Consider the following 10,897-nt stretch of genomic DNA (forward strand, 5'->3'; position numbering starts at 1 on the left):
ATAAATACACAATAATATTCTACATATTTCTGTTCTGTACCTGTAGCTAGTAATAATTTCTGATTAACATGTGTTACACATGTGTACTACCCTGTTGTTCCCCATCTTCGCCCACCATCAATTGCTTCCACTGCAGCAATGCATTTTGGGAATTCACATGTAAATGAGCACGCAATGGCACGTGCTATATTAGTTACTGCTTTTAGTAGGACTACAACATATATGTCTATTTAGATATATATATATATACAGAATCAGACATATACATATATAGATGCAGGTATGCTTATATTGTGAAGACAGTATAAAAAGCAGTGTAACTATGCAAAATAACTGTAAGCAACGACACGCCTAGTACAGTAATATTTCTCACCTGGTGGAAATTGTGAGGGGTAAATTCCTATATCACGGTCACCAGGTAAGCCTTCCACGACGACGGGAAGTAATTTTGCCCGAAGCAGCTCCTCCAATGGACTTAATATGAGACGTTGTGGTGTGGGCCCACCTCCAGTGCCAGTAGCATGCACGCGTTGGTGTTGTATTTTCTTTTTCAATTTGGACCTAATATCATCAAATCTCTTGTGACAATTCCGCTTGTCCCTCACATGATTCCCACACGCATTGACACCAATGACTATTGTGTCCCACATTTCTTTTCTGCTTGCTGAACTTGTCCGCCCTTGAAAAACATATCAAATATATGAGGTAAATGAATAATAATATAAGCACCAGTTTCCTACACTGCTAGCTGTTCCAAGAGATAGCAAACATGCTGTTTTATGTGTAATATGTGAAGCACATGAGCATTCACTACTAAACCTATACATGTAAGCAAGGTTGCATTCAAATTGTATGCAGTTATGGCAAATTGACCGCCTGTGTTTAGTTGTCCTTGTAAGGCATGCTAAAAAGCTGTGTTTCCAGACTAATTAACATAGAAAGATATTGTGAAGCCATATTTGCATATGAACAAAACTCAGATGACCTAGGATCACATGTATTTGAATAATAAATGTAAATGTACACTTACCTAGTAAATGTCCATATATACTGTCATAGTGCTCCAGAATGCCAGTGACAAGAGCTGTATTTTCCTGGTCATTGAAGCGAGGATTACGTGGCTTCTCCACACGTTTCTTCCGAGCAGGTTTAGGGTCAGAGCTTGGCTGGTGCTGACTGGACTCTCCTTCTTCCAATGGAAGAGCCTCCAAAAGCTGCCCACCAGCAAGCACGCCACCACCATCCACCCCATCAGCAACTGCGCCACCAGCAGCACTCCCAGCACCAGCACTCCCACTCCTAGCACCAGCACTCACACTCCTAGCACCAGCACTCACACTCCTAGCACCAGCACTCACACTCCTAGCACCAGCACTCACACTCCTAGCACCAGCACTCCCAGCACCAGCACTCCCACTCCCAGCAACAGCACTCCCACTCCCAGCACCAGCACTCCCACTCCCAGCAACAGCACTCCCACTCCCAGCAACAGCACTCCCACTCCCAGCAACAGCACTCCCACTCCCAGCAACAGCACTCCCACTCCCAGCAACAGCACTCCCACTCCCAGCAACACCACTCGCAGCACCAGCACTCCCACTCCCTGCAACACCACTCTCACTCTCAGCAACATCACTCCCCTGAACAGTACGTTCACTCCGACGCGTACTCCCACGAGTAGCACTCCCACTCCCACCAGCATCACTCTTCCCACGCTTTGCGGGCATACTTCCAGCACTCACAAAAAACAGACAAGAAATGTACAGCCAATCACACGAAACACTTCCACATATAAAACAAGACAAAGATGTAAACAAAACAACAATGGACAAAGCTCACCCAATACACAACAAGTCTCTCAGTCAATATGCAAATCTTCAAACAGCCAGCTCTGTGCGTCTCTCTCTCTCTCACTCCCAACAACACAGAGAATGATTAGCAGTACACGTTGCCTTTAAATATGGCGCGCAATCCAAAACATGCTTGTTTCGCCTGATTCAGCAAGATTTGTGATTGGGCAACCTATCAGCACCGCGCCACGCACGCCGATACACCTGTGTGTGATCGGCTAATCATCGTGAGAGTGGGCGGATTTGTTTTCGGGTTGATTTTGAATGTATTCGGCACTTACTGCATACGGAGAGGAAAAAACGCCAATAACATGACTAATCGGTAAGATTGCCGATTTCACATAATCGACGCTTACTGCATGAGGCCCTAAGTGCTTGGAAATTCCTCAATTAGGTTTTTTTGAGAGCCATGCATTCCGAGAGCCATTTGCCGAGAGCTACTAGCTTTCCTGGCGGAAGCCTGAGCTCCATCCTAACTGAGTCAATATAGATGCCCAAAAAGTAAGGACAGTTGTTGGATGCACCATTTTCTTTTCTCTGTTGGCCAAGGGAACGCTACACTCATGCGCCATGGCTGAAAATTCAAACAGCCACTCTGGGCATAAATCTGAACCCCTGGGGCCAGCAAAAATGTAGTCTTCCAAGTAGTGTATGGCCCTTACTGTTTGTACCCTTCTTGTGCTACCCATTGCAGGAAGGTGCTAAGGGTCTCGAAAATAAAAGCGCATCCCATCGGCAAGCATAAATCAACATAGTAGTTGTCCCTGAGTATGCAGCCCAGCAAGTGGAAACACTCTGGGTTGACCGACAAAAATCCTGAAGGCCGATTTGATGTCGGTTTTTGACATTAATGCTGCTTTACCCATCCTTTCCACTAGTGCTGCCACTTGATCGAAGTTTGCGTAAGTCACCGAACACAACTCCCGATCAATACCGTCATTAATGGATGACCTCTCTGGGTAGGATAGGTGTTGGGTTAACCTATATGCCCCCGCCACTTTCTTGGGGACCACCCCTAATGGGGAAACCCTCAGATTAGGCAGGGGAGGGGAATCAAAGGGGGCCAGCCATTTCTCCCAATTTTGACTCCTATTCCAAACTTTCTCCCTAGCTACGTTGCCGTGCCCAATTTCAAATTCCGTCTAACTTCTGATTCCGCTTGATACTCAAACGGAATCCTAAATGCCTCCCTAAACCCAGCTAGCTGGGCTGCCTCCCTATTGGAGTACTTTGCTAGCCATGGTGCCAAATTGTTGATAATTATTAGTGTCACCGCCAAAACATCCGCCCTGTACACCCATCTCTGCGTGTGCCCTTTTTAAAACACTTTGCCTGTGCATGGTGGCCTCCACAAAAGGGAGCAGACGTGCCAAAAATGGCAGTTTTTAAACGTGCAGTTGGACTGGTTAAACGCCCAACAATCGCCTGAGTTGCTGCGCGGTGCATGATTACCTCCTGTATGCTAGCTCGCCATGCGCCCTAACCTTCTTTTCTAACACCGTGAAAGGAGGCCGCCCCTCCTCTAAAAAAAACTGTAACTAAAGATCTTGCCCTTGTGAGCTTCCATTGATTGCCTGAAACACTCGTCATACGTCCAACAACCCGTGCTTGTGGTGTGCTTCCTCAATCATGTTGTGGTACTTAAAGAGTAAAAAGAGTGCCAAAGCTTCCCTATAGCCTGGAAGCAGAAATAATATCTCCACGTATTTCCCTATCCAAATCCTGTTCCATTTTAATGGCCTTCCCCCCGGCATCCAGAATGTCCCGTGCTGCCAACAATGCACCACCAACGGTGGGTGGCCTCAACCGCATGCTGCCAATTCATCCCGAGTCGGTTGCCACCTCACTGCCATCTGAGATTACAGACTGAGGGGTCTTCAACACCCTAACCAATGGCTCATCCGTGATTGCCAATGTCCTTGAAAACATCTGTGTTGATCTGCCCCCTGGCAACCTTGACGTTGGCAACCGCCCCACTTGTGGATTTATTCCCTGCAATTGCGGCGTTTCCCTTACACCTCATCGTTCTGCCGCATGGGGCACCTCCTGGCTGGGGGCGCCCTCATCATTTTATCAGGGCCACACTTCCGTGCATTGTCCGCTCAACCGGTCCTGCCTGCCAGCCTGGCCTTATCTGCTCTTATGGCCTTCACGACATGCCCCCTGTCAACATGGTAGTGTGCCGCCGCCCCACTTGCGGACTTAAACAAAGCTATTGCGGTGTTTCTCTTACGCTTCCTTGTCCTGCAGCATGGCGCACTTCCTGACTGGGGGCACCCTCATCGTTTGATGAGGGTCACGCGTCCCTGCATGTGGCAGTGTGCCCACATTGCCCGCTCAACTGGTCCTGCCCGCCAGCCTGACCCTGTCCGCTCATATGGCTTGTCCGCTCATATGATCTTGATGACATGCCATTGGCAACATTTTAGTGGGCCGTTGCCCCACTTGCAGACATACACCCTGCTATTGCGGCGTTTCCCTTACAATTCGTTGCCCTGCCGCATGACGCACCTCCTGGCTGGGGACGCCCTCATAACTTGATGAGGACCACGCATCCACACATTCCAGGGGAGTGCCCGTCTTGTCCGCTCAACCAGTCCTGCACGACAGCCTGACCTTGTCCACTCGTATGGCCTTGTCTTCCCCCTGCTCTGTGTATGAGCGTCAACAGCTGTCGCTGGAACCAGTCTTCCTCCTTGGTTCGCGCCTCCGCCTGTAGCTGTATGATTTGGTCTATGAAAGAGATTGTTACAGATGTGCTGTGTGACAAGGCAATATGAGAGGTGGGTTTGTGTTTGACCAAATTTGAGGAACATAAAGTATGTGCGCTGTTTATCCAATTGTCATGTGTTGGTAGGGAGTGTAGCGCGGTTGACAGTGATGGTCCCGAATCCAGGTGAAAACAGAATTGTTACTCGAACACAGTACCAATCTGACTGAAATAAACATAAAATGATAATGTTATCATCGACACATGGAACATCTTGATAGCATGTGGACAGGTAAGGGAAGGGGGGAGGGAAATGGTAACCTCTGCTCAGCTAATTGCCATAGGTATTGAGTGAGTGAGAGATAGTGCTGTGCTGAGAAATATACTGATAATACACCTAAGAAACAGAACACAGCTAGTAGCACTCTATGGGGCCTATTCACTAAGCTACGTTAAGTAGCGCTGAAATGGGTTACATCGCTCGGCCGCAAAAGGGTGAAGCCATAAGCGCTATTCACTAAGGCTGTTTGGCGCGTTTTCGGCCTGCCTTGCCCAAAAGGGCCATATCGCGTGATCACCTTCTTCCCCCCCTGATATCGTGCTTAAAGTTAGATAGCACGATAACTATTATAAACAAAGCAGCCTGTAAGAACTGCATGGAGACGCTTTGTCTCAATGCACGGCTCTTACAGGCGATCGTGCTGTACAAATATGCTTTTTAATACTAGTGTACATGAGCAGGGGGTCTCCTGAGCTGAACCGCATTGGTTTCAGGTCCGGGGACCCTCTACTTCAGGAGATATAGGCCCGTTATGGGGTGCCGGTATCCCCTGCAGAATGTAAATGTCCCGGTCACGTGACGCGGGAGCTTTACAAGTGCAGGGGATACCGGCACCCCATAAAGGGGCCTATATCTCGTGAAGTAGGGGGCCCCCGGACCTGAAACCAAAGCGGTTCAGCTCAGGAGACCCCCTGCACATCTACACTAGTATTAAAACACACATAACAATCAATAATAATTCATTACTGTAGCGGAAAGCCGCTATGGTAATGAAGCTGCATTAAAGTACATTTTAATAATAGTGTGCATGAGCAGGGGGTCCCCTGAGCTGAACCGCATTGATTAATGGCTCAGGGACACCCTGCTTCCCGAGTTACAGGCCCCAGTATGGGGCATCGGTGCCAGTGTCAGCGCTATCTTTATAGCGTCAAAGACGCGACGTGGGCTCTATAAAGATGGCGTCCACACTGGCATCCGATGCCCCTTGCTGGGGCCTGTAACTCAGGAAGCAGGGGGTCCCTGAGCCATAAATCAATGCGGACCCCCTGCTCCTGCACACTATTAATAAAAATACATTAAAGCAGCTTAATTACCTTAGCGGCTATCCTCTAAGGCAATGAAGGAGTTAAGGCATAATAGCATGTTTATTGGGGACAATTGCTCCCAATAAACATTGCTATAAACAACAGACATCCCCCCGCCCCCTAACACATACACACTACAGTAATGGGCAAAATTACTATTACCCACATATGGATAATAATGCATTTGCCCATTAAATATATATTAATCACAATAAATACGTTTTGTACTCACCCTTGTCCGGCACCCACAATGAAGGCCATCCTCATCTTCCTCACCGTCCATACACTGGGTTGCTGAAAAATATACACAATAAGAAAAAGTGCCAAACTAATGTCCCCTAACCCCTTAATGACCTTAGCGGTTATTTACCGCTACAGTCATTAAGGGGTTAAGCCACCCTGACTCGATACCCACCCTTCACCCATTTATTTGTACAGTGGCTTCATCATGTATATATATATACATACATACTGCTGCGGCCAAGTTTATTCGAGCATTTGCCCGTTCTTGGCCGCAGCAGTAGCCTGGCGCGTGCCCGAGAGTGACGGGCGCGCGCCGAAGCAGCGGAAGAGCGCCCTCCGATCGGGGCGCTCTCCCTACCGCTGCCGGGTCCGCCGGGTCCCCCGGAACCCCCTGCCGCTGTCCCGCGATCATGGGACACCAGGGCTCCCTCGGGGAGCACCTGGACGCGCGTGCAGGGGGCGCACGCTCCCGAAGACGCGTGACCGCGCGTCTATGACGCGCGGCACGCCGAGGGGCGGCCAATAGCACTTTAATAAAGTGTGTCGGTAGTGTACATACATACATACATACATACATACATACATATATATATATATATATATATATATATATATTTATAATCCAATGCACAGCCGGCACACCATTTGCAAGTAAATAAGTTTTGGTGCCTATCCCAATAAGCAATAACAGACCATACGATACCGGTTGCAACCTGACATCAAGGGACAGCACGCAGGTAAGTAAATCATAAATTTTCTATATTTGATAGAAGACACAAAAACCGACGTTTCGGTCCCCCAGTGGGACCTTTCTCAAGGTGTTGAAAGGCGGGGTTGCAGACCTGCCTAAGACATGCAGATGAGCATACAGTTGTATTTACATTTGCATATTTGCTTTGCTGTGGAGGGTTTTTGTCACTTTTTTTACTCACCATAACTTAACTCTATATATATATATATATTTAAAAAGTGACAAAAACCCTCCACAGCAAAGCAAATATACAAATATATACAGGTAAACCCCGGTAAACCCCGTTATATCGTGGTCCTCGGGGGCCACCCGATCCAACCGCACTAGACCCGGGGTCGCGCTAATTAAAAATAAAAAAAATTGCCGCCTGATCGGGGGGATTTAGTCAACGAACAAAAATGTTTCCTATGTGGTTTTGTCTTTCAATAAAGCTTGTGCTGTTTTGTGTTCAAATATTTGCATGAAGAAGATACATAATGCCCAAAGTTTCAATATAGGCAGATATATAGGTCCTCTAAATGCCTGAACTAGACTGGAATGCAGATTTAAGATTTTTGGCACCAAAAATACTGTAAACCTTAAAGGTGTATTTAGTTTATTTAAATTCATGTAATTATCTTTAACAAAAAAAAAACATGTATATATATATATATATATATATATATATATATATATATATATATATATATATATATATATATATACACAGGTAAACCCCGTTATAGTGCGGTCCTCGGGGACCACCTGATCCAACCGCGCTAGACCCGGGGTCGCGCTAATTTAAAAAAAAATGGACGCCACGCGCCAGATCGGGAGGGAGGGAGTGAGGAGGGAAGGAAGGAAGAGGTGGCCGGAAGCCCTACACATCCCCTAGCAATGGCGAGTCCAGCCGCAACCTGCTCCTTACCTCCCACCACCGGCATCCATTTCCTCCCCCCCATGCCCCCACACCTACACCCCCTCCTCGGCATAGCCCACGTTGCCCTCTGAGTCCCAGCCTGCTCCTCACTCACCCCCCCTCCTCAGCATAGCCCATGCGGCCCTCCGAGTCCCAGCCTGCTCCTAACTCACCCCCCCCTCCTTGGCATAGCCCACGTGCCCCCTCCGAGTCCCAGCCTGCTCCTCACTCACCCCCCCTCCTCCCGACACCCCCCCCTCCTGCCGACACCCCCCTCCTCCCAACACCCCCCCCTACTCCCGACACCCCCCCTCCTCCCGACACCCGCCTCCTCCTGATGCCAGCTCCGCTCCGATCTCAGCAGCCGACACCAAATGTAGGGAGGGGGAGTGGGAGGTGTGGTGTAGTGTGCTGTGAGAGTGTGCTGTGAGTGCTGTGTGCTGTGAGAGTGTGCTGTGAGTGCTGTGTGCTGTGAGAGCTGTGTGCTGTGAGAGTGTGCTGTGAGTGCTGTGTGGTGTGAGAGTGTGCTGTGAGAGTGTGCTGTGAGTGCTGTGTGCTGTGAGAGTGTGCTGTGAGTGCTGTGTGCTGTGAGAGCTGTGTGCTGTGAGAGTGTGCTGTGAGTGCTGTGTGGTGTGAGAGTGTGCTGTGAGTGCTGTGTGCTGAGAGCTGAGTGCTGTGAGAGTGTGCAGTGTGTGCAGTAAGCAGTTTGTGCAGTGAGCCGTGTGTGCTGGGAGAGTGTGTGCAGTGTGTGCAGTGTGCAGTGTGTGCAGTGAGCAGTGTGTGCAGTGAACAGTGTGTGCAGTGAGCAGTGTGTGCAGTGTGCAGTGTGTGCAGTGAGCAGTTTGTGCAGTGAGCAGTGTGTGCTGGGAGAGTGTGTGCTGGGAGAGTGTGAGCAGTGTGTGCAGTGAGCAGTGTGTGCAGTGAGAGTGTGTGCAGTGAGAGTGTGTGCAGTGAGAGTGTGTGCAGTGTGTGCAGTGTGTGCAGTGTGTGCAGTGTGCAAAAAAAAAAATTATTAAAACATTTTTTTTTTTTAAAAACGCATATATAAAATTTTTTGCGTTATAACGGGTCGCGCTATAACGGGGTTTACCTGTATATATATATATATATATATATATAAATAGGATTATAAATGGCACACCACTGTTTAAAGAAATTTAACAAGGTGTTTGCTTTTGGTGCTCACCTTCCGTTGATCCTGGCGTCCCAAAGCTGGATCCTAAATACTGGCAAGGTAGGAGAAAAAAGAAGGAGCACACAAAATATGGTGGTATCAAAAGATTACCAAATGTATTAATGCATCAGAGCGTTATGTAGTAACGTTTCAGGACACAAAGTCCCTTCCTCAGACCAAAGAGGTGTTTGGTCTGAGGAAGGGACTTTGTGCCCTGAAACGTTACTACATAACGCTCTGATGCATTAATACATTTGGTAATCTTTTGATACCACCACATTAATACATTTGGTAATCTTTTGATACCACCATATTATGTGTGCTCCTTCTTTTTTCTCCTACCTTGCCTGTATATATATATATATATATATATATATATATATATATATATATATATATATGTATATATATATATATATATATTATAAAATATATATATTATAATATACTGTATATGCATGATTAACCAATATACAAAAATAAACCCTTATAATCCACAAGTGTCTGTATCTTCTTTCTTCTATTTGTAATCCATAGTGGGGGTCTTCTCCGTCTTCTTCTGTCTTCTTCCGGGTCTTCTTATCTTCATCCGCCACGCCCTGGTCTTCTTTCTTCCATAGGAGGTCTTTCCTCCTCGCCGTCTAGCTTCAAAATGAGACGACATAGGCTTTTATAGGCCTATGACATCACATTTTCATCATATGGTTCTCACGGTCCTGATTGGGCCGTGAAAACCATGTGCTTTGGCCGAGAAAAAAAAAATTGATGACATCAATTTAAAGGCAATGACGCCAGCCAATCAGAATGGCTGTGCTTCAATTGCCTTTAAGATGATGTCATGAAAAGAAAGATGGCCGGCCTCACATAGTACGGTAGCCAATCAGAGCGTGGGAACTACATCCGTACTTTGATTGGCTCTAGTAGACCATGTGACAGAGGCTTTGGGGAGAACGGATGTGACGTCATTTAAAGCCTGTCACATGGTTCTAGAGCCAATCAGAGTTGGGATGTATTACCCCTATCATGGGATTTCCTTCCAGCCCTCCTACGTTCATAGGTACCCCACCGACACTTTTGTCAACGTACTAAGTATAGATAATTCAAAACGTACAAACGTAAACATTTCCACCGTAAATTATAAAACCTCATAATGTTACGGTCCCTGGCCTGCCTATGCTGCATACTCCATCTAGTGATTGTCCTATGGGCTGTTAAAAGACCCTGGAAGGGAGCCCCGTCTTACAAGACCCAATACAAAATTACCTGTGGCGATTATCTCATCCCAATTCCAACACTTGTACCCGACCAGTATGTGGCCAATGACTCCTCCCTCTTTTGACCTCATGCTACAGCTGGGAGCAGACTGAATGCTCGCGCTCCTGGCTTAGCCTCAAGGGCTTCCCCTTGGCCTTACCCCCAGTCTCTCCCCCAGGCCATGACGGTGGCCTAGAGACCCTAGTGAGGTGAAGGGGGTCTTTCCCTTTGGTCATGGGCATCTCTCGCCTTCTTGGCTGGAGGGATTGGTGGAGCATGATTGGTTCACACACCCTAAAAAAAGGCATAAACTTCTAAATTCAACAATACTACATGTTTGTCCAAGTTTGTTGTTTATCTGATTAAGTGTCCATGCGGTCTGGTATATGTGAGAGAAACAACATAGCATATTAAGAACAGTGTCTGACAATACAAAGCAGTCATATGTAGGCAAGGCACTAAGGCACCAGTTGCATTTCATACAGGCAGGATACAAGTCCTGTCATTACACTTTAAAGTAATTGACCAAGTATCCAGGACACATAGAGGAGACAATAGACGCAAACATCTACGTCAGAAACAAGCCGACTGATACAGAAACTTGAGACACTCATATCACTTGGCATAAATAAGGATCTGCATTTTAGTGGTA

General features: G+C 47.2%; 1 protein-coding gene across 1 annotated transcript in view; it reads right to left on the minus strand.

The window, feature by feature from the left end:
- Positions 1–10,336, minus strand: part of LOC142488198 (uncharacterized) — a 12,526-nt gene extending 2,190 nt beyond the window's left edge. The window contains exon 1 of the mRNA XM_075588573.1: positions 10,255–10,336. Coding sequence (XP_075444688.1) covers positions 10,255–10,336 — 82 coding nt within the window. The remainder of the gene's footprint in view (positions 1–10,254) is intronic.
- Positions 10,337–10,897: the final 561 nt, after the last annotated feature.

This window comes from Ascaphus truei, chromosome 2, assembly GCF_040206685.1.
Source record: "Ascaphus truei isolate aAscTru1 chromosome 2, aAscTru1.hap1, whole genome shotgun sequence".
In the NCBI taxonomy this organism is placed as follows: Eukaryota; Metazoa; Chordata; class Amphibia; order Anura; family Ascaphidae; genus Ascaphus; species Ascaphus truei.